The 25,311-nt window shown below is 34.9% G+C and overlaps 1 protein-coding gene across 40 annotated transcripts in view; it reads right to left on the bottom strand.

Moving 5' to 3' along the window:
* Nucleotides 1-25,311, bottom strand: part of SOX6 (SRY-box transcription factor 6) — a 389,870-nt gene that overhangs the window by 31,245 nt on the left and 333,314 nt on the right. For all 40 annotated transcript variants that reach the window (XM_085548565.1, XM_032444750.2, XM_085548579.1 and 37 more), the window contains one exon: nt 2,187-2,295. In XM_085548565.1, the coding sequence (XP_085404691.1) occupies nt 2,187-2,295 (109 nt within the window). The remainder of the gene's footprint in view (nt 1-2,186; nt 2,296-25,311) is intronic.

Here is a 25,311-nt window from a genome sequence, read left to right on the forward strand (position 1 = left end):
GTGACTTCGGCAACACACTACAATGCAACAAAACTCTCTTCTTAGAGGAGGCTGAAGGAAAAGTTTTCAAGTTCCTTAGTAATCTGATGTTGAAACAGACACACATACACAAGCACAAAATAGTGGCAACATACAGTACTCTCTGTAACGTAACAGACCTAGAAAGCTCTGTAGTATCTTCATGGCAATTGGGAAGAAGTTGTTATATTTGAAAAAGAACTGAGCCCATAGCATGGTACATCACATGAGAGACAATAGTGTAGCTGCTGACATTTCAGCAGGACTGCTTTAAATAGGCTCCTGTTCCAAGAGATGCCACATTGGAAGTGTCACCACCTCACCAGCTTGCCAAAGAAGCAGAAGTTGGGTGGTATTTTGAAGGTCTTTTTAATATCCAGCTAATGTCTAAGTTCACCTCATCTATAACTAGAAGGACAAATGACTGGCTCAGTTTGAAATCCTGCCAGTGTTTTTCACATCTCAGCAGAGGTCCTGGCCCAGCACCTCCCTTCCAGAGAAATCTCTTGGCTGCTAAACAAAGTATGGAAATCTGAATCCATTCATGAACTCATATTTCCCATGTGGCAACACACCATACCTCAAAACTGCCCCACAAGCTCTAGAAAGACACTGTCCTTAAAATGGCATACACCACTGTATCCTGGGGTACATATGTCAGAGCTTCATTGAGCACTATCCAGTAAAAAGATGGTATCATGAGGCCTATAAGGATAATGAATTCATAATACCAGAAAGAGGATGATTGAAAGAAATGATTTAAACTTAAACAGTTGACAGATACTTTGGAACCAGTAACTGTGTATGTATCTGTAAGTATCCTGTTGCAACTTTTCATTCCATCTGAGGAAAAAAATACCCTTCAAGATGTTGTAACATGAGATGTTGCAGAAGGATGGGAATTCCTTCTCAATTCAGTTTATAAATAAATAATGAATCATCAAGCACTTTTTAAAGTCCATACATCTCCAAAGTCTTTTTTTCCAGAAGAAGAAGAAAAAACCCCACAACACAACAATCTGAAAAATTATTGGTTTCATAAAACTCTATTAAAAAATATGTATATACATATATATACATACACAGAGAACATCTGAAATGTTTCAGTAAGATGTTAGCGTCTCAATTAATATTATTTGTAATAAACAATTGATGAACTTCAATCACTATCTTATTGTCACAGACACCAGAAAGCTTGATTATGGTAACATTAATTGTTTAAGCAAAGACATGAAGGCTTGTGCTCATAGGACATGGCAGTTCCACCTGTCAAGCTTTAAGCCTATAATTGGGAATATTTTGCTGAAATAAATTGGAGTGTTGCTATTCTTCTCCATGGAGGAGTCAACACAGGAACGTCTTGGCTCTCAACATTTCTGCATTGTGTACATGTACTTGTCCTAGGCTCTTTAGATTTGCCGAGGGACTTTTTAAGGACATTATATGTGAACTGGCAATCAAGTTGTTTAAGTTGTTTTATCATAGGCATATCACTACTTGTACAGTAAAGAAAAGGGAACAATTACAGATGTCACTGTTTTCAGACTTCCAAATGAAAGTTTCTGAGGCCTGTTTGTCAACAGTCACAAGTTTAACTTTTCATCCAAGACAAAACTAAATTGGGAAAGTGTCAAATATTTGGATATCAATAGAAAATAGAGTTATTTTCACTTTTTCCTGACAAACAGTGTTCTAACTAGAACTTGTTAAGTAAAAAAAAAATGGCATTTTTGCAGAGTAGTAGATTAATCTAACTACATTAACTGGTAGGTTTCGTATCTACCTACATGCTTTCTTGCAATGCATTATAGGATATACACTTTCTGAGGTTAAAATCAGTCTTGAGAACACTGATTTCCACCTGGCACTGCCTGACATATTGAATAAATCAATAAAATTTGTGCAAATTCACTGAAGTTTTATATTGTATACAAGATATTCTTATAGAAAATGTGAAATATTTTTACATTATCTATTGACAGCTGTCTGTATTTATGCAAAGCAGTACTTTTAATGGATCTACCCTTTGCCATGTAGTTACTAAAATCTTAAATAAAAAAAAAGACAAACATTTTTCCCTGGAACAGATATGATGCTGGCAGCATTTCAGCTCCACAACCATTCTGAGATGCAGTGTTGAAAAACCCACAGTAAAAACTGCAACTCACCTTCTGCATCTTCTGGCCTTGTAAGATCAATGACACCAGGGCCCAGCTTTCCATCTTCATTGGGTTTCCCCGTTAACTGTGAGCCTAAATTCTCAAATCTTGTTCTATCCTGAAAGAGAACAGAAATAGTCTTAATGCTCTATGTATGTTAGTTCTCTTTGTGTGCTTGTGCATGTATGTATGCAGTGACATGTGCCTTGTTTTTTTTTAAACACCAACAATGAGCGCATTTAATTAGAAATTTAATTCAGAGACTATTTTTTACAGATTCTGAACGTTTGCATTTATGAAAATCAGTTTTAAATGTGAAACATATACAGAAGCTTTGAAATTATTTTGATCTGTACAGCCATAATGCATAGATGATTGTACATGCAAATACAAAACACACTTGGCAGGAAACAGTACCGATGAATGCTGCTCACTTTGCCTTACCACATATTTCTAACTTAAACTGAAAAAGACAGTCAACATTTGGGAGATGTAAAAATTCAGAAATTAAAGGAATTTGTATTAAAAAATAATGCTACTTTAATAGGGAAAAAAGAAAAAAAAAAAAAGAAAAAAACAACACTTCTCTCCACACTGAGAATCAGTTTAGCCATCGTACCCTAAAGAAACACAAGTCTAAATTTTATGTGAATTTTTCAAAGATAAGTATTTTATAGAAATAATAATAGATGACAGAAGTGATAGCATTATTTTGTCTGGGAATTTAAATTGAACCTCAGTGGAAGAGAAACTTAAGGGGTTAAGAGAAGAAAGTGAGAGAGAACTGGAGGAGGAAAGGAAATGGATAGCAAAAGGGAAGGAAAAAGGAAAGAAGTGCAAACTCATAGGAAAAATAAAATACAAAAAGCTTTTGAAAGCTGGAGACCTCCATAGGAAAGTTGAAAGTGGAAATTGAGAGGGTATTTTATTTGTTAACCCGGTTAGTTTTTCTATCAACTACTGGGCAAGGTCGCTACAATTGATAGTGTAGAACCGTCCCATAATAGTAGTCTCTGCAGTGCTGAATATCAGTAGCAAAGCATTCAAAGTTTATCATTAATTTAGCATTCTCATTTGAAGGAACATAACATGTTTTCCCTCTTGCCTTGTTGTTACCTCTTCAGACTAAACTTGGCATTATGTTGTACTTGTGAATGAATGAATACCTTGTTGTTCATTACTACGAAACAATATTAAATGTCATGTCAGCTTGAATTTACAGACATGAAATACCAGCTTTCAGCTCTACGAACAGTTTCTCCATGTTATACTTAATGCATTATGCAGAAGTAGAGTGCTGATTGCTGTTCAGTCTATTGTTCAATGACCTAGTTCCGTGCTGTGTATGCAAGACATAAAGGAAAAGATTTTGAGTTTATCTCTTGCAACATGGCCAGAAACTTGCAAATGTTCTTAGAGACCAAACATGCTTGATGGCTTTGACTTCTCAGATGCTCCACCTCCAAATATTTATTTCTATTATCTCTGCATTTTAATAATATGCTTCAGTAATAAGACCTATCGGCCAAACAGATCAGGAATTATTTTGATTCTCCATTCTTCTGATTCCTCCAATCACAGACTGTTATTGCTATTTTTATATTTGAAGGGGAAGGGAAAAAAAGAAAAAAAAACAAAACACAAACCCTGATGCTGGATTTTCTACAACACATAGCTGAGGTATTTCAGGTTCTAAATTCTATAAGTTCTATAAGGAATTCTAAAAGTTTACCAGAATCTTCTAATCACGTAACAAAACTGCCCTACAATTGATATTCACTTAACTTAATAACTTATTTTCCTCTGTAAAATCTGTGGCTGTTGAAGGAGCATATGTATAAAATGGAACTCTTAGGAAAAAAATAAAAGGAGTTACAAATGAAATGTGACCGCAGAAATGCCCTGTAGTACTTGAGGCCTAATATTGTACTGAATTATGCTGTGCAATGTAACAATACATCCTCAATCATCAGGATGGGATCTGTTTTACAGTTAGACAGAATAAAAAAGAAGTTTATCAAAGATTCTGCATTCCATTTCAAAAGGCTGATTTGCAGCTGAGATAAAAACAAAGATCAGTACTAAGAAAACAGCTCTTCACATATACATTTTCTCTTCCAAAATATTTGCACTAAAAGCTTTTTCTTAAGGATGTTAACACAGCACCTGCAGTACTCTTGGAAGAGCAGCCTTTAAATGCATTTCAGAAGAAATACCTTTCTGCCATAAAAATCAACAGACCCTGCTACATATCAATATGCACATTTGAAATATCTTTCTAGTCATTCATTCTCTTTGATTTTACCAGAAAATATTCTCTCAGAAAAAAAAAAAAAGAAGAAGAAGAAAAAGAAGAAGAAAGAAAAATAAAAAAGAAGAGAATAAAAGAGAAAAAAAGAAAAAAGTTACTGAAAGAATATCAATATTTTGACATAGAAGGAGAAAAAAAAAGGATAATTAAATGATAAGGTTCAGGAACAGCAGAACAAAAGCGCTTATATCATAAAAATACCTGCTCTTGTCAAACAAAGATGTACTTAGAGTTACTGCATAAGCTCTTCCTTCTGGTTCAAGAAAAGGCATAACACAGCTAAGTATATTTCAATCTTTGAATATCTCTTAAAAACATCTATTTGATTGCCCTTTTTAACTAAAAATAATCTTCATAAGCAATTGTAGCAGAAGAAGTCAGTATCTGCACTGGGGTTAGACAAATCCAGAAAAATCCTGAACCATCCTGAACCACGTCCCTCAGTACCAACAATGTGGTTGTTTTTTTTTTGTGATGCATTCACAATTCAGTGAAATACAACAAATTCATCTGAAATTTGAGTTCGTCCTAAAAAGAATAATTATCTGAAGATCAATTCTGCATGTAGTATTCCTTTATGAACCAAAAGATAGACACTTTAACTTAAAATAAATACCTACTGTTCCTCACACATGGATTACTGTTGCACACATCACTACTGGATATATCGTTACTCTCCTCCTACCTGAACTAACTGAAAATTCTGATGAGTTTGCAATAAAGTGAATCACTACGGACAGTGCAAGTGTTTTATTTCTTGTGAAGAAGCATTTTGGATTTTTCTTTTTTTACTTTTTTGCTTTTACTGGCTCTGGACTTCATACTATATAGTTAGTTACATTAAGTTTTCCTATTAAAATCCAGGCAAAAGGGTTTAGGACATGACACTGACAACCTTTTATCATGTGACCAGACCAACACAGTCACTTGGAGTTCACATAGAAAACCGAAAGCTCTTTCAAGCACAATTCAAATCCTTTGTCCTTCTGTTTATTTTGAACACTGTGAGAAAATGATCATGTCTTTAAAATGAGAAAAAGACAAGATTCTTCTTAAGATCCAAATCTTAATTTTCCATTCTGTGATACTATTAGGCACTTATTTATGCATTGCCAGTCACAAACATGCAGGAAATGTAAAAGTTATAGAAAAAATTAAAGTCTGCTCAACTGTCTTGCAGGACTGTTGGTTCTCTAAGTGCTTTGAAATTATGATGTATGAGGTAGATGTTGCATATTAAATAAAGATATTTAAATTATAAAGCCCCCGTTAGTGAGAGCTGATGAATGTTAAATGTTATGAGCCACAAGGCTGTGGCATCCATCATATTCACATATTATCACAGTCAGTGATGGAGCAGCCCCAGTGATGACAGATAGACTGCTAGATAGTTATCCCTTATTTCCAGAGTCGCCAAGCAAGCCTATCAACCCCTTTGGCATTATTTTTAGCTTTGCATTAAATTAGCAATTTTCCATCATGTTCTGGCAGAAAGTATCAATTCCTTCTTCACAAGTGGAAGGTAGAAGAATGATTTACTAAAGCAAGGAGAAGAGGAAAAAGGAATAGTTGCCCCTTCCTCTGAAAAGGCTGTGAACTTCAAATGACTAGAAACAAATATAAAATTGTGATCTCATGAAAGAACAGCAATGAAACAGTAAGCACACAATAATGGCTTTTCTCTGCACTTAGATAAAAGCTGAATTTTTGATGCGCACAGTATATTTTCATAAAATTTTATATACTATGTTTTATACACTTATTGGCTATTCCATAATAATGTGTGTGCTAACAGTAAAATTGCTCTTAAATTTATGTGTGTTATTTATACGTTCCCACGTAACAATGCTTTTTGTTGTAAAAAATATTCTGTTTATTAATGTAACTTTACAACCACTGCATCCAAGATCCGTGGTAAATTAACGACATTTTTATTATTTTATAGTGTCATTAAATTTTTACTGATCACTCCATCAAACTGAAGCAATAAAGGCCATAATGCAAACTGGGACACTTAGATCAGGGGAGCAGGAAGGCATTCCATATAGTCTGAAGTAAACGGCTTGCTGTAAATGATATTTATACCATCTTTAAGGATGTGAGAATACTTGGACAAGTTTGGCAAAACTGTTTCTGTAGTACTATGGATTGTGTACTTAAATAACAGTTTACTTGCCAGGAAGTCAATTTTTTTTCAAACCATATGCGAGAAGATGACTGATTGCATCCATCTCTTGAAAAATAATATATGAAATGTAATAATACACTGGGCACCCCTCCCTTCTGGATTACCAAGACCGATCCGACTATACCCATGCCTCAAATTATTTCAACATGCTTGCTTTTTCCACATCTGAAATGTGTGCTCAGACTGAAATGGAAAATGGCATGCATGTTGATCGTTGTGTGAAAGATTTTAAAAATACATCTTTTTTGCAAACAAATACTTTTTATTTAAGTAGACATGTTTGGACAATGATGTAATAACCTTTATTTCAATAGTCTAGCATGGAAGCAGTTGCCAACATTAATTTAAAGAGCCAGTTTCTCTAAAATGAATTAATATGGGTTGTTCACTAAAGCCGCAGAGTGTATGACTGAAGGGATATTATTTCTTCTGAGGACAGTAGTTTAGTTAGAATGACTACAAATAATTATCACGTGTTGTCTTTATGTGTAAAATATATTTCTATTGAGTTATTCCACACTAAATATTCTAGCAGCTTATTTGCTAACTGCTATCTATTCTCTTTACACACCAACAACCAACACTTGCAAACAACAGGCAAACAACCTACTATTTTCAAAATACGAAAAGGACATTTTCAGCACAACACAGAGAAGTTTACTGCTGGCTTGAGTAATGAGGAAGCACAAGACTTTTTTTTTTATCCTGGAAAGCCAATATACAAACATCCCAATCTTTTTGCTTATTCTTACTACTTATTAACAGCTGGGACTGAAAAGTTAAATTGCCTTCCACTTCGAATCTTTTGCAACATCTTGGCACAGCAGGGATAATTACAAATTGACTTTCACCCTTATCTCTGGGTATTTTAGTTATTATGGGTGGGAAGTTTAAACATTAACCTTATTACAACAATGTCAATCATCTTACTGGTGTACAGGCATGCAACTGCTGGAATTCCTTTGATGGCAAAGTAGATAAACACAATAGTTACAGTATTATTACAACTAAAAGAACAGCAACCCTATGGAGAGGCCTGAGGATTCTGAGAACTTCATGGTGAATGTTTAGAGTTCTGTGTATTTTCACCTGCAAATTGCAAAAATTGCAAAATAACCAGAATCTAAAGCATCAAGAAAAATGTTTGAAACTGAAGTGCTCAGGGCCAAAAAAGCATCAGATAAATACAAACCCAAACTGTCCACTTCTAAAAAGTCTCTTTAATTCTTTTGGAAATCTGATTTTAAGGAACAGAATGCCAAGAGTCTCTGGATAGTGCAAGCAGTAACCATCCTGAGCTCTGAAAACAAATAAGGATTTAGATGAATCCCCTGACAACTGGAAACATATACCAGTAAGCCAAGAAACTTCAGAGCAATGAAGCTTCCCTTTAAAAAAAAAAAAAAAAAAAAAGAGTGTATGAATTTAAAGATACTTTTCAAAAGCAACAAAAAAATAGAGGTAACAAATATTTCCACCCAAGTAGGATAATATGCCCTCCTACTCGTGAGGTTCTGACGTACTCTTAACTATTGCTGCACTTGCAGGCACTCCTAAGCTATCATTCTGCCCTGGTTAGATTACTTTCAACAGGATTACTGCACTTACTGAGCCCCCTTAACCAAATGCTTTATGTCTTTGTTCATATGGTTTTAATATGGCTTTTACCAATTGCAAGGTTATTTATAAGTTTGCAGCTCCCCAGTAGTTAGAGTTATGAAGCGTTCAGACTTAAGCATATCCAGTTGTGTGGTAACCCAACTACTGCTTTCATGCGGTTTCCAACTTTTTATTCATGCACAAAGGCATGATGCATGGTTGTATCTGAGAACTCTTTGATTAACTCTTTGTTTCAGCAGCAAATTTATGTGGTAGATACAGTAAAATTACATGTCAACCAAAATGTAAAGATTTTTTTCTTTTTTAAATCACAGAAAGTGTGGAATTCTACCTTATACTGATGAGAAGTAATTAGTCTGTGAAAAACAAAAGGACAATCAATTAAATTAACAGCTGGCGAATGAAAAACAAACAAAAAGAGTTACTGCTTGACACTGCAGAATTCATCAGAGGTCAGAAAGAGTCCAAAGCCTAGGCTGTCACTTGTTTTTAAAAGAGCTGGATAATTTTACGACTGTTAATAACATTTGTAGTTACACATGCTAAGATAATCAAATCTCATGTTCCAGAGTGTAAGCTGTTCAACTGTCAGGGTTAAAGAGAAATTCCCTTTTTCTGTCTACCGTTCCCTTCCTTCCTCAGCAACATCCACAGATGATTAACTGGAAACCTAGGGAGAGAAGTCAATTTTCTTTCATAACATCAGGTATTGCCCACTATGTCTAAGGGAGAACTGGTTAATAGTTTAAGACTATGTACCTTGCAACTACAAAGTATTTGAGGGAAACCATTTAGAAAACTAAGATATATGTGTGCATTTCTGAGACAGACAAATGACAATAATCACAAATGGCATCTGACATACACTTCTACCAGAAAACAGCACAGTTGTTTTTCCCGTGCCATTTTTCTGCTTGTCATAAAGTTTCATTAAAAGTACTATCATGCATTACAATTGGGACAGAATTTAGAAGACCAGAAGTTTGATTTCTGGCCTCAAAACTGCAAATTCCCTTTTCTCTTAATTGTGTAGTAATATATTCCAGGCTGAAAACACAGCTTTAGCAAGAAGCCACAGTAGTACGACAACCGGCAAAACTATCCTAAGTTCAGCACATCGTTTTTTTTGTTTGTATTTTGTTTTATGTTTTGTTTTTTAATGGAAAAAGAAAAAAGGAAGGAAAAAAAAAGAAGTCACTGCAAACCTCAACAGAAGAAAGGAAACTCAGCTGCCCTCCAGACAGATTTGGAAAAAGAGAAATCTTAAAAAATCCAGTACACTGACACATACATACATCACTGGTCAGGCTTCTGAAGAAAAAATATTATGTTCTTTTATAAACAATATAGAAAATAAGTGTAAGAAAACAGACATGTAAATGTTCGATTTAAAAACCTATAAAGGCTGAAAGCATGGCAGCTGTCATCACAGATACTTTCATTCCATCATTTTAATTATGCAAGGTGCACATCAGATTTTGTGACATAATGCAACAGTACTGAAAAAAAATGGATAAAATGGTGTTATAAGCAGTTATCAAGCAGCAATAAATGTATTCTCCCTACTCTGCATTTTTCCTACTATGTGAGTAGTAGTCATAAAGATTTAAAAACAAATACTCTGAATATTCTATTTTCAAGTATTTCTAAATTAAGGGACTAAATTTCAGGGGAAAATGTGAACCTAAGTTTTCTGCATTAATTACAGAATTATCTTCACATCAACGATGTTGTATATTGCAGGTACAAATGCCAGCTCTTCCATTAGATGCACTGAATGTGCTACCAGGAGTACTGAACCTTTTTCCTTATCTTTATACACAGTGCAACCCCCTAGACAGGGCTCTTCCCTTCCATTTTCAGAAGACACCTGAAGTAGCTTAAATTGGTGATGCACAAGACACTTGGGCTTAAATGTTCATATTCATATTTAGAATTAGAAATGCAATCAAGGCAGTTAAAATCCCACTGAATGCTACTGTGTTCAAATATATGCCTTGGCTTATGCTATATGTAAATATATAATTGCATATCATGCATATATAGATTATGAAAGCTTTTTCTCTATCAATCTGTTTTTTTCCTCCATTTTGTAGCATTTTAGGCATATTTTTTCAAGGAGGCTTTTTATGACTGCTGCTTATATATTACTCTATGTATACTCAATCATATTTTGTTATGTTCAGAGAGAAAATAAACATATCACTAAAGAATAAATAAAGACGGGTGACAATGGAACAATGATAATAACATCATTATGCAGTGTTTTACCTCTTGTACCCCATCAATGCCATGTTTTTCTCTATTTCAGCCTCAGGAAAATGTGGCAGTTACTGTTTATGTCAGGAAGGCAAGATTACTGTTTGCAAGATTACAATATCAAGTGTGATGTGTATAATGACTGTGATGATACAGGTGTACACCTCATCTCCTCATCTCCTGTCTTTAATCTTCATTCAAGAGAAAAAAAAAACCAGGAAATTGCAAATTCTTGCAGGTTCATATAGTCCTTAAGTTCATAAGGCACTGAGCACTTTTAGTTCATTCCAACACAGGCCATGTGTACATGGACAGACATTATTAAACTCCAGGAAAATACTTACATGCTTACATTAAGCATGGACTACTGCACTCCACTGAGTAAAGGCTAAACTGTATAGTTCTTGTATGCTTACACTAAAACTGATGATAAACAACTTCTTCCCAGGCTAAGAAAGATACTTCCTCTTCTTTGATTGCTCCTTTTTCCCTTTGAGTGAGGTAGGCTGAGAGCCTTTAGGTGTGGAGGAGAATAGTTATTCATGTTTAGATGTAAAACAATAGGAAATCAAGGACACAGTCCTGTTAGCAAACAATATCTTGCATCCACAGTGGCCTAGCTGAAGGCAAAGGAACAATTCTGTCAGTGAAACTGCCTTATCTACTTGCCTGTCTTTCTAATATAACCAGAGCTAAGTTATACAAAAATTATGATTTTATGATTTATACTCTAGTAAAAAGCAACCCAAACTCAATTCCTGAAGACTATAAATTTATCACACACACACACACACACAAAACCTTTAAACAAACAGGATAAGGTTCCAATTTTTATACCCAATAGGCAAATACATGCAAATATTTACTTCCTGGAAACTTGTCAAGATTTACATTGGATGGAAGAAGCAACTCTTCCATACAGAAAGAAAAAATCAAAGTAAGAGAGAAGATACTATATAAGGGTAATTGAAGGCTACGCATTATTTTTTCATCCAGAGTCCAGGAACCCTTACACCTGAAACCATCTTAAATGCAAAATGACTACCTACAGGCTGAAAAAATTATGTGGTTTTACTACTGCAATATACAAAGACAAAACTGATAGTTATCTATAGCTGATGCTACTGGCAAAAATCCATTCTCTAGCTTTTCATTTAAAGTAGAATGATTTTGTAAACATTATTTTGCTTTCATCATAAAAAGCTTGTTTTAAATTTCCCACATAAAATACCTATTAAAGTGCTCTTCAGATCAATGCAACAATGACAATTTAGAAAATGCTCTTTTATTATAACGATGCATCTTGGACAGGCATTTCAAAAACAGCACTGAGCATATAAGCCTCTTATGTCCCACCTATTTTTGACCAATTTTTTTTTTTTCAGCATCAGCATAGACTGGGTCCTACATACATCTCACAGCATTTAAAATGATGTTTTTCTTTCTTTTTTCCTGTCCTCATTAATCCAGGTAAGATGACATATATGGAAAAGTTCATATAATTATCCAAAAGAGCATTCCAACACCTCATTCCAATGGAAGATTTTTGCTACTCTGAAGCCTAATGAAATCAATGATTAAGAGGCCATTTTCTGTTTCATACCTTCCTTACTTCTTTGTATATTTGTATACTTCATAGTTGTGTTCGTATTTTCTACTTCTTTCTTGCAGGAAAGAGAATAATAACGTCCTGGGGAAGCAATCAATATTTTGGAACCTTTTACTACTATACATGTAAACAATCACAATACCTACCACTGTGCAGCCATGGAACTCACACCAGTTTAGAAAAAAAGGCTGGCAACAGTATCTCCAGGCACCGAGAGGGGAAATTATTATCTTCTGGTTACCCAGAAAGTCAATGATTAAGCTGCAAACTGAACCCAGGACTACTGAACATTAGGCCAGTCCACTGGCTGTTATGCCACAGTGCCTCCATCGTAAATCTATTTGATGGATTTTTCAGTCATGGAACATTAAAGCCTCTGCTCTTGTCTAATGAATATGTTTAAAGAAAACAGTACAAACAAAAGCAAACGTAACACTTGAATTATCTGAGAAGCGCTGCTTTGATGTCACACTTGGATAACGGGTTTCCTACTGCAGGCCTATGTACATGTATACATTCTGAAAAATATTTTAGCCAACACCACTAGCTGGCATACTGGCATCTATTTATGTGTGAGAAGGGAACATAATCAGTTTTAGTTGGTTAAGTAAGTGCTGAGCCAAATTTTATATTATGACCAAAAGCTTGGCAGTGCAGTAGCAGTGGCAAGTAGCAGAAAATTGCTTGCAGTGTTATTTGCCAGATTACTTGAATGATTTACATCAGGTTTTTCAAAAGAGTTTGGAGTATTAAAAACTTAAGAAAAAAGCCTTAAAAACTAAAGAAAAAGCCTTGAACTGCAGATTCTTATTCCCACATGATGCACAGGAGAGGGGTATGATAGAGTATGAACTTACTAAATGAAGCTGTTCTTTTTAACACAAACCACCTGCAGCTTTTAGGAGCAGTTCATTTTGAACTGTTACAAATTATTATTTTTTAATTGAAGATTTGAGAGCCAATTGATTTAGATTTAATGCTCAACCTTTCACATCCATTTGTTTAAGATTCATGTTGACACTGTACTAAATACAACGATAGAGTTTGTATTCCAGATAAATTGATCTGACTACAAGCCTCAATCTTTAGTAAGATTCTTACTCCAAGATAAATCAATATTTAATATCTCCCGCAACAGCCCTCGAAGATAATTTTAAACCTTTTCTCCATCCCATTAAGTTACCTTTAAAAATTCTTTATACAAGCCTTCACAAATGACTTCTGAAAAACTAGTTTATGAAAAGCAGTCTCAAATTCATTAAATCAGATGGAAAGGGTTTTTTAATCTTGCTGCATTGTGCTGATCTCCAAATCCATCTCAGTCTAGATAATTTTCCTGCTCAGCTAATTTGAAAAATAAACAAATACTTCCTGTAAATCTGCAAGACAGATTTCAAACATAAAGAAAAATATCCTTACACAGCTTTCTAGGTGGGAGAAGGTATCTTTGTGGTGTGGACTTCTGTGAAAATAGAATGACCAGGGATCTTCCTAACTCCCAGAGAGGATGGGTACTCTGCATCATCAGCTACTAGCCTCCACTCAACTCCAAACCTGCTACTAAGAGTAGCAGTGAGAAGCAGCTAATACACACTAGACTCAGGCATCAGTCACATCCCAGCTTCCATTCTGAACCTTAAAATCTACTGTCATCTCCCTCGCCTCTCCCCACCTTCCAGTCTTGTGAAGCTGCAAAGGAGGAAAAACATCTCTTTCCCCTCCCTCAAACCTCTCCTATGGCTAAGAGCCCCAGTGGGATAGCAGTCTTTGATATCAGAAGAATGCAAACAGAAAGGCTCGAGTTTGCCTCTTCATAGGGTTAGAAACAGAGACATAAGAGGAATTGCAAATTATTATATACAGGGAGAACCGAAAGGGATTATGCCAAAAGGAAGGAAGGAACTATATACTCTGGAGCTATCTGGTTGTATATCTACCATTCAAGCAATAGGATCTTCATATTTCTACCTGTGCTCTCCCTTACTCTTATTTCTTACATTGCACACAAAGTACAGTTTCAGAGACACTGTCTGCAGCAGTTAAGTTGTTCCATCCATCTTCCAACCTACTGCTTTCTGACACACAGAATCCATAAACCTTTAATTCTTCCAATTAAGCTGTTTGTGGGGTCACACTGAAAATTCAAACAGTGAAATGTTCTAGCTTGAAAAAAGGCAAAGGATGACTTTATGTTTTTGAAGCCGTGTTTTGTTGCTTTCAAAGCAGAATTGCCTATATTACTCTGTCCTTGAAGAGTCAGCAAGCTGCAGCCCAGTGCAAGGCTGGAGAAACTCCTTGCACTGGAGAGGCAGTATGTGGAATCTGGTTGCTCTTGCCTTGCACGTTCTTCATGTCAGAACTATTACATGCTTTAGTTTGGTTAAAAGCACAGCCTAAAGCCTTTCATCACAAATAAAATATAAATATTAGAGAAAAAAAATAATGACTGATTATCTTATAATGCAGTTTTCCATTTTATCTCTATTCTTTTCCTATCTCTAAGCAATCAGAAAAGTGACAAAATGTGTATTCTGCTTATGAGAACAGGTTTGTGTTCATCTTAGTCCTGAACCCAAGAAAAAGGCAGATTTTCTGACAACAAGAATAGTTATATAGAGAACACACCCACTGTACAGAAAAATGTGTGAAACAATCATCACTTTCCACCATGTAAGATGCTAGTGGGAATTCTACTGTGGAAATTGCATGCTATTCTATTAAGATGTGACACACAACAGCAATATGAAGATGTTATCTTGTTAAGATTTTACAAGAGTTCCAGCAAAAGCACATTGAGGGTAAGCAGTAGGAAAGAAGATCAGGAGCAGTGAGATGAAAAAAGGAGACCCAAGCTGGCAGATCGTTGCAAACACTGCAAGAAAATTTCCATTTCTCTCATGACAACCAAACAGATTTCCACTACTTAAACTATAGTCTGCATCACACCAGGAATACTCCCTAATATCAGAGGACTGGAATCTCAAAACATTTGAAGGATGAATTAGTAATGTAGGTCCTGATAGAGAGGCACCCATGTTGAAATCCACCCTCAGTATAGCCAAATGCTTTACATTAAGATTGCTTTAGTAGGGGTCATGAACAGGAAATCACTTCTTTTTTATTCTCCATTTACTGGTCTCGGTATATTGTCCTTACACATATTCCCAAATAGCTACAGTAACATAGTACAAATGGAAACAAATGGAAATTCAGCTGATAAACAAAAGTAGTACACTTCCTCTTCTTCTCTGATAGATAATTCACATATTTACTACAAATTTCTCAGACTGCAGCTCATTACTGTTGCCTTTCCATGCTGGTGAGTAGATACCAAGAAACTACAGATGGTTTTTGCACTGAATGGAAATCCTTTGTAGCAGGGTATGCTGTTTGTTAGTGCAAAGGACTGATAGGTGTCGTCGTCTACACATTGTGAGTCTAAAACTGAGAATATTAACTTATTAGACTCCCCTTTGCAAAGACAGTGAAATAATGCTTGAGATAATGAGGATGGGAGCAAAAATGCAGAACATATTTCTTGTATTTTCTAAAAGAAAATAAAACGCTGATATTTTATCAATAAGGTGTTTGGCAGCTATGATGTAGCATGATCTGTAGCATGAGTCTGAGAAATAAAATACATGAGTTATGCAAAAAAGGGCACAAAGGTAATCCCTTGATAAAGAAGAATTATTTGGGAGGAAGAGTGCAGACAAACAACCTAATCTTACTTATGAGTATTCAAAGAGATGGACTGGTACCAGGTGAGGAAGAGAATTTTGGTGAGGAGCTTGCAACTGAATATGCTCTGGATGAAGCCTTAATGGAACAAAGTTTTACAGTATATGATGTGTCAATGACTCACTTTGTGTACAGTTCTAATGCACATCCTCCCAGTGATAGCTTCAATTTGTACTGGCATCTGAAATATTGCAAAGACTGTTTCCGGGCTTTAGAAAGGGAGGAAGCATATAAAAATAGGATGCACTAAGCAAAAATGTACATGTATATAAAATAAAGTTCATCTGAATAGCAATCATATAATCTCTTAAGAAATTAACTCAGGGATGCAAAAAAAATGGCAGTGAGAATGCATCTATTGCCTGCTGTTCCAAGAAGCTTTTTGACAAAACAAGAGCAAAAACACACAAAGCTACCTGAACACAGGTCTGACACTAAATCACAAGTGTCCACTTCTCTTACTAGCTGTTAATAAATTGCTTTGGAATAGGTGCAGGCAAACAGGAGATCTTCCCAAAAGCTTGTTTCATTGTTCTCCCTCAGTTAATGAATGTCAGCAAGTGAAAGAGAACAGAAATTTGATATGTTTTTCCAGCCTTTCTCATTGAAGCACTTGCAAAATGTTAGAGGCCACGGGCATAAAACTGAAATACAGAGAAATTAATGTTGTCTATAGATTTTCAGGATGTAATCTGGGCAATTTCAGCTTGTGGCATACTTCAGGTCTTAAGCAGTGTTATAACAGCTTACTATGACTTGAACATGATTTTAGTATGAGTAATCTGATGTTGAATATCGTTTATTATCCTGTTACACATTTCCAATTGAGATAGACCTGTTTATGGAGTTAGTATTATGTGACTACAGATGAACAAGCTATATGAAGTGAACAGTTTAACTCAACAAACATAATCCTTCTTCTTTTCAAAGTACTCCTGGAGGACCAGCGAATTCTATACATGTATAAGTAAATCATAAGTGTTCAAACAATCTAAGTTGTGAGTTATGCATGAACTATTCACTTAAGCACTCAATAGTGGGCTGCTTGTGATTTATGCTCTAGTTGGTCACCTATTACAAATTACACTGTTTTTGATGCCTGCCTCAATGGTAAATAGTGCAACATTGCCTTAAACTATCTGCAAAAAGCAACTGGGAATTCCCTCAGCTAGAAGGCCTCTCAGGTAGCAGAAAGCCTTTACTTGTATCTATCAATTCCTGCATCCATTACCTTCATCTTCATAGGAAAAAAAGATGAACCTGCCTCTGGCATACCATTGGTAGGGAAAAAAACTGTGGAAAGGCACAAAGCAGCAAGCTCTGCAGGATCCCTACATTAAACTTCCACAAAGTTCAGAGAGCTGCCATAAAGACCTTTAAATAGCATCAGGACTTTACAAGGGAATAGAAATTTTCCCTGATACTGTCATACCCATCTGGTCAACATGGAGTTTGGAATGTGTGCTCAGTCAAAACCTACTTGATTTTCTTTTAATGAACAGGGAGTGAAAAAAAAAAAATAAATGAAGAAATAAGCAAGGCCAATTTCCATTAATCAGATCTGCAGATACCGTTTCAGCATTACTTGCTCATCTCTTCATGAGGTTATGAAAATGTTACCTGCTAGCACTCTTATTCTTTTGTTAGCAGCAAAAGAGTTAAATCGGTACAAAGTAGCATATAATCCCACAGACAGGCAGCTGAGTAAATATCCTACTACAACAGTGAATGTATTTCTATTTATCATATCTATTGATGCAGCCTAGTGACACCTGAGAAATAGGAGGCATCTTCAATTTTAGAAAGTAATGAGCATCAGACAAAGTAATCCTAATTTATCTTTGCTTAATCTGCTGCAGTTAACAGAACTATATTGGCAATGTATTCAGTGCTGTACATTTACTTAGAGCCATACATACAGAAAGCTTGGAAATAAATGGCAGTAACTTTGTGGATGCCTGTGCTCATATATAAGTGTGAAATAATATGCAAATGCAATATGTATTCTGTACTTCTCAGGACATCTGAAGAAGTGATATGATAGGATTGTGCAGCCATCACTCTGATCCACAACTTAAATCAATGAATATATTCCTATCCCAGAGAATTTATGTTTGAGCAGTAATTTTCAACCTAACTTTATTGTTTTTGGAAAAGTAAAAACCATGGGACATATTTCAGTATATATATGCAAGCCTCCCGAGCCACTTAAAAATGGATTGTACATAAGAAGATACAATCATTATGCTGTTATAATATCCTTTACGGTGCAAAATCATCCTACTGGAAAAATTCTCCCTATTCATTTAAGCAAATTTTTCAGCATTCAACACTGGGACCCATTTTCATCAAATTCTCCTCCTTTGGGATTTTTTGCTGCTTCAGGATTTAAGGGAGAAGACCATATGAGGACAAACTTTTTATCCTTTCCACAGGAAATATCCCATGCAAGGGAGAAAGCAATGTACTTGACATTTTTCCTTGTGATAGAAAATGGATAAAAGTGGGTCAGCCACTCCTTTTATTATTATTATTATTATCATCATCATTATTAATGAGTTCTAAAACATGCAGCTATGCAGCTCTCCAAGTAGCTCTGACAACAGAAGTAAAACATCACGGTTGTGTTCAGCCACAATAACTAACAAATCTAATAACTAATAACTCTATTAGTCAACATACAAATACAAAACTAGCAACTCATACCAAAAGAGCATCTTTCCTTCCTGGAAATAGTTCTTTCCTGCTAAGTGCTTTTGTGATTGAACTGAAAGCAAACAGAAGCTTGAAAACTTCAGCTAACACGGGAGCTTTATTTAATATACTGTGCGTGTCTGTGTGTGTATAGTTAATTATGTTTCATACTGGCTCTTCAGGTGCATTTCCTTTTAATTTCTTAACTCTGTACATCATTACTGGTCAATTCTTTTTTTATTATTATTATTTTTCATTTTTTTAAATTTGTGGTCCAATAAAGTTTCAGTTATTTATACTTCGTAAAGACTGCATTTTCTCACTTAACTGATCAGTAGACAAATAATGTAAATTTTATTTTAATCAGACGCTACATAATTTAAGAAACCAAGCATTTAATTGCACATGTAATATTTTAAAGTGCAAATGCACAACCTGCCTACTCAAGGTAATACTGGAAAATAAGTTGAGTAAGAGGCTTAAAAAGATGGATCTGTACAGTAAATGCTTCATTCAGTGCAAAACTGGATCCACCGTAAGCTGGCACCAAAGCTAACTTATCTGTAAATTTAGATGACCTACATATGCCAGAGATTTTACACTGTTTCTTTTTGTCTTCTCATTGTCAATTCCAGAGTTTGAGCGAACATGTATTTTTAATGTGCAAATTGCAAATACATTATTTTTATGTCTTTCCACACATAGCATACAAAGTAAACCTGAAAAAATATATTAATGGTATATTGGTAGGTGTGAGTACAAATCTATTGATGTACGTGTAAATAGCAGTATTTGAGTAGGAGTGTGCAATCCACTACAGACTGAATCCTAACGTTACATACAGAGAGGAAGTGTTCCACGTGCAGCTTTAATATTTCTATCTCACGAGTTTGAGGAACAGGCTTGACAAGATTTCATACCCACAGCACTCTGCACCTGGTTCCCATTATAAACACGTCCTTGATAATGGAGCTATGTTCTTACACAGGGGCTAATGTCGGCAGTGGCATTTTCCTCCCATAACTCTTATGATGTGAGTACCAGTGTTAGGGATGTATTTGACCCCTCTGTGCATCTGAAGTTACAAATTCCATCACTTTCCTCACTACATACAGACAAATCAGATAAAACATTTCTTTAAACACTGGGAAAATTTCTAAGGCTGATTTTATTTCCTGTGATATCTGTAAAAGCTAATGATATAGTACAGGCTTCAGTGTTAGATCAGAAGTAATTATTTTTATCCTTGTTTGTTTTTAATGGAAACATTTCTCTTTAAAAAATATGGTTGGAGATGTAGGGATTGGGTTTTTTTCCACAAAGCTCTCCTTTGCTTTTCATTTCCAATTATATTTTGAAGTTCTAATTGTAAAGATAAATTCACTAACACACTTCCCCATGTCTGAGGGATCTAAAATTCACCCAGCTCCTCAACAGTGTGTTTAATTCCTCATCAGGCCTTAGAATAAATGATTTCTACAAGAGGAAAAAGACAATGCACACTTTTTCCTATTGTTATCTTAGAAATATATTGATGTAGAAAAGCAATGCAAGCATATATGAAATTCATATAAGAGAAAAACCCATCAACATCCAGAACTTCTCAGAAACACAGCACAGATTTCCCTGGTGCAATAGACTGCCTAGGAAGACCAGTCATTACACAGATAATACACTCAGCAAAAAAGTTGCCTGGCATTGTTAATTTTTTCCCACTCCTTCATTGATTCATTAATTTCATGCTTTATCTTATCATCCAGTTTCAAATATTGGAAACAACAGCATCAACAAACAGATTTTTTTCCAGCTACAAAGCTAAATGCTTGAAGTCCCACATGTTTTCCAGTTCTAATAAAAGGGGGCAGTATTACATCAGCTGAAATTCTGAATTGTCCAAACAATCACAAATAGTGCTGGAGAAGGATACAAAACTACTGAATTTCACTAAAAATAGACAGTCATACATAGATACTAACAAACTTGCTCGTCTGCCAAAGGGAAAATCGTCAGGTTTCCTGCACTACAGCTATTTCAGAACATTTTTACTGGAGGAAATAGTTTTCTTTCCAAACTATTAGGGAAGCATTATACCTAATGCAGGTTTTTCATGTAGCCAGGATAAGTGTTAAGCCACAAAAGGAAACTGAAAAGTTAATTCAAAATATTTGGGAAAAATTGAAGGGGAAAAAAAAAAAAGTATTTTTTAAATTTCTAAAATAGTGGTACTCAAATACAGCTTTAGGAAGTTAACTTTGAACACCCAGTATATGAAAAAACTTTGCCTACACATATTATTTACAGCCATAAGATTACTAAATTGGCCAAATTTGCCATAGTAGTGTATGAAGGACATTTTTAAGAATGAAGAGGATTGCTGCTATTTGTATTTGAAATTTTCCCTATTCTGGGGCACCTTGCTCACACAAGTCATTTATCTGTTGTAAAATGATGGGACTGTGAAGGGCAATGTGTGCAGTGCATCCTTCTGCATCTAGGAAACTCCCCAGGTAAAGCTTTGTTAACAGAACAGGATGATGTATTCAGGAAAAATAGTTTCCCAGTTGCAGCGTCTCTATCGAAATCAGTTTCTTCATTAGACAGATGGAATACATTCCCTCAGAGCTAAATAAAGCAGTTGCTTTCTTTTTGCCCTCTATACAGTTTCACATTTTTAAATATAGAATTTAAAAATGTTCATTTAAAGTTGCACTGAATTATACCTAAGAGTACGCTATAGGGACCTTCCTTAAGCTGTGGTGAGAACAGTACTTGGTACAATGTCTCTTTTAGACAATACCATAAAAAAAGTAACAACTTTGCAAAGCTAGTCATTTTCTATGGATATTGTCATTCTTTTTATAGGAAATCAAAGAGGGAAAAAAACTTTTCTCATAGCAAATAATAATAGACCAGTCTTTGCAAATCTAAACTACTCATTCAGAAAGATTTATAAAAATCCAGAAGGCCCTTAAGACCAGTTCATTCACGTTTTCAGTGTTCTCCTGCCTCCACAGTTACTCTGTAAGTCTGCATGAATGGAGAGAAAAAGGCTGTTGGAAAAAATGTCACCTATGTAATCCAATACTGCTTGTACTCTGAAAAATAAACAACACAGTCCTGGAGCCATTGCAGAAAAAAAAGAATATTATGCACAAATAACTAGTAACTTTTTCTACAAAGACTTCATAAAGTGTTTTCATTAGGCAAACTTTGCACGCATGTGCAGTAGGTTCATATACGTGATGAAGCGTAGCGGCTCCAGAGGAGTTGTTACACTCCACTGTGTCAGTAATCCACATATTTAACAGTCCCTAAATACAGCAGAGCGTATCACCTCCAAAGGGGTCGTTATGGCTTATCAAGTCAAATCCAAATGCCTAAACATGGATTTGATCAATAGGCCATAACATCTCTGTGGGTAAATAATATACATTTTTAAGAATTTTCACATTTTATATACAAACTGTGGCCTATCTTAGGATAAATTATGTGGATTCCAATTTTAAAACTTTGATTCAGAAATAAGAAAGCAATAAAAGTCTCATTGTAAGAGGTATTAAAATATTATAATTCCCAGAAAGTAGGTGGTGACTCACATCATTTATTTTGAGGACTAACTCTGGTTTCTTACTGCAAATAAACAGCTATCTGAAAATCTACAAAAGAGTAGGAATGGAATACGAACATAAAAATATCATACTAAATTCTCCTTTTTCTCAAATCTCAATGAATCTGCTTCAAGGGTAAGAAAATGGGGAGGTGGGGATACCTGTGGGTTCAGCAGATATAAGGTCACTATTTCACAGTATCACAGAATGGTTTAGCTTGGAAAGGACCTCTGGAAACCAGGCTGCCCAGGACCATGTCCAGACATGAGAATAGTAGAATAGAAATAGAATTTAGTAGGCATGTTCTATTCTGACTTAATATATTTTTCTCCAATGAAGATTAGCATGTAACTGTATTTTCTTTTTTTCTACAAAGAGTTTTGAAGTGTTTTTGTCAGTGTTTTCATGCTTAATACATACACCATCAGTTACATTACAGATTACATAGTATTTTCCGGTTCAGTTAAAGCCCTAAATCAAATCAAATCAAATCTAGGAAATCATACTCCTCCAAAATAATAAGATAATAATAGCTCTAGAATGCAAATTCTGTTTAAGTATTTTAATGCACTCATTTTTGTTGAAGGTAAACATGGATGAAAGTCATATCCACTGAACAAAGACAATTCTCTGACAAATTTACTTCTGCCATGTCAAGTGGAAAGAGAGCTGTGTATTTTCTGGATATTCTTCTCCCCCTTCCCCAGTATTTCTCTTTACTTGTGAAGCTGCTGACACATCTGCTTCTCCCTTTTTCCTCAGTCTATCTGCACCTGAAATGCATCTGGTAAGGTAAGGTAGAAAAAAAACATCTCTGCACTGATGACTTTTTGCCTTGAGTACATAAATTGAAATAACTCTGTAACTGTAGATGTCCTCAGAATAGTATCATCTCTAAACGTACCCAAACTGTAATGCTTTAGCAAATGGTAAAGTCTGACTGTGCCAGAGAGCTGCACATTTTTGTTTTGTACTTTCTGATGAGTGAATATCTGTGAGCACTTTTAAAGCTTTGTAGGAGGTTTTGTTTGAACGGCAGAATATGAACAGGCAATTTTCAATTCAGTGTCTCTAACCAAATACCAAGTTTTCTGAGACTTAAATGACACGTTTTCAAAAAAGCCTAGGCCCAGGCTTTGAAGCCGTGTGCATCATTTTGTAAGTGTAATCATTTGCACAACAAACTATTACCAGCTATCTGAACTTGAAGACCAGTAACTGACCAAGACTCAATAGCTTTTTTAAACCATCTGCAGGCAATTAATTTGTCATCTTTTTCTGGTGCCAGCTTCTAACTACTCATTTATAAATGTCTAATTACCTGAAGCCAATTTCTGAAAATTTGGTCCTGAAAACACAGCATCCCCATTCTTCAAAAGAAACCAATCCAGACTTGCAACTCTGTTATCAAAGCTTCACCGGGATTATGACAGAAACTGTGCACCATGTTCTTTGCATACAATTATTTCAAAATTATGTTTTTTTATTGAAGTGATCTGTCATTCCCTCCCCTCATTTTGATCATCCTACTCGTAATTTTTAGACTAAAAGAAATACATCATAATATAAAAATTGAAAGGGCACAAGGTAAAAGAGGGGGAGCAGGGATGGGAAGAGTATTCTAGAATTCTATTTGTTCAAAGGATGCTTCTGTTCTTTATGTATTTTATACATGCTACAAAGCATAAATATTTTCCCTTAGAATACAAGACTCTAATTCAATTCTTCTTTTTTCCTTTATGTTAGAGTGTCAGCATCTATCCTAATTTTAAAAGATAAATTTATAACCTATTCTTTTGCCATCTTAAATAAAAACTTACTTTGTACAATACAAGAAGTAAGCACGATACTGAAAAGACTCAGGGAGCAGTAACTGAAAAGTAAGTGGATGCCATTTTTATACTTACTTTTCAAAGTTAAATCAAATGTTAAGAATACTTTCAATAACACTTGTACTGTGTTAGATATTTTTAAATGTCAAGCAACTGAAACTCATAAAATACATTTTCAAACAAGCATATTTTATACACTCTTAATACTAATTATAAGTGTGACATTTATTTTATAACTTTAATACTCTATGTCTCAGTTAGGGACAAACACTGATTCTACATTGAGAGATTTGTCTGAATATGGCTTGCTGGGTCAGTTATTAATTTCTCTACTTTTCATGCTACCAATCTGTGTTAAATGAGTTTTTCAATGAGCCTTTGAATTTGCCTTTTAAAAGTGTTTTTAATCCTGTGTAGCGTTAGTTTAACAAATCTTTTCAATAGATGCCAAACCTTCTTCTTGTTATAAGTACTGTAAGGAACCAAGAATCTGGCAAAAATGTAAAATATAAAATGTAGATAAAAAGTTATTAATCAATCTTTGCCAGTTCTGTTTATAAAATTTCCTTTTCTTTCTTTTCCCCACCTTCTGACAATCTGCTTACTCACCACTTATTCCCCTGTGAGTTGAGAAAAGATCATACAGTCATCAAACTCACAGTTTAGGATATAGTTAATATTCTGCTGTATCTTATAATCAGCTTAGACTAAAAATTCTTTACTCCTTCAAGAATAATAGCCTCTTCCTTTAGTCCTCAGAATATATTTAACCTACCCTCTAAAACAGAAATACAACTGAATTTTCAGTAATGAATTAAATGAATTGAAAAGTCATCTGCTTTTTTATTTATTTAATTATTTGTATAATTGATTTTCTCCAGCAAATACTCTGAAACGGTATATGATTCTTATAGACAAGTGAACCAACCAGTTTTCTAATTGTTCATTGTCAAGTTAAATAATAACAGTTCCTATTTGCCCAGTGCTATAATGATAACTGCTTCTAGTTATCTGAAATGTGGAGTATTGTGGTATATAACTGATTTTGTGCCAGTGGCATAAGAAAATTGTATGCTGGAAAAAAACTAATTATTATTTCTTTTTTCTTTTGCAGTATAATCCACCTCTAGAGAAGTAAACAGAGTAGCAGCATTCACCAGAAAATCAGCTCTACAGTTCAGCCTATTACCTGATTCAGTGTTTACTGTCTCTGTTTTACACACAGAGATCTGCTCTTAGAGCAGATCTTGCAGAGCTTGGAAAGACTAAACA

The sequence above is a fragment of the Coturnix japonica genome, chromosome 5 (assembly GCF_054131305.1).
Source record: "Coturnix japonica strain WE chromosome 5, WE-NBRP24, whole genome shotgun sequence".
NCBI lineage: Eukaryota > Metazoa > Chordata > Aves > Galliformes > Phasianidae > Coturnix > Coturnix japonica.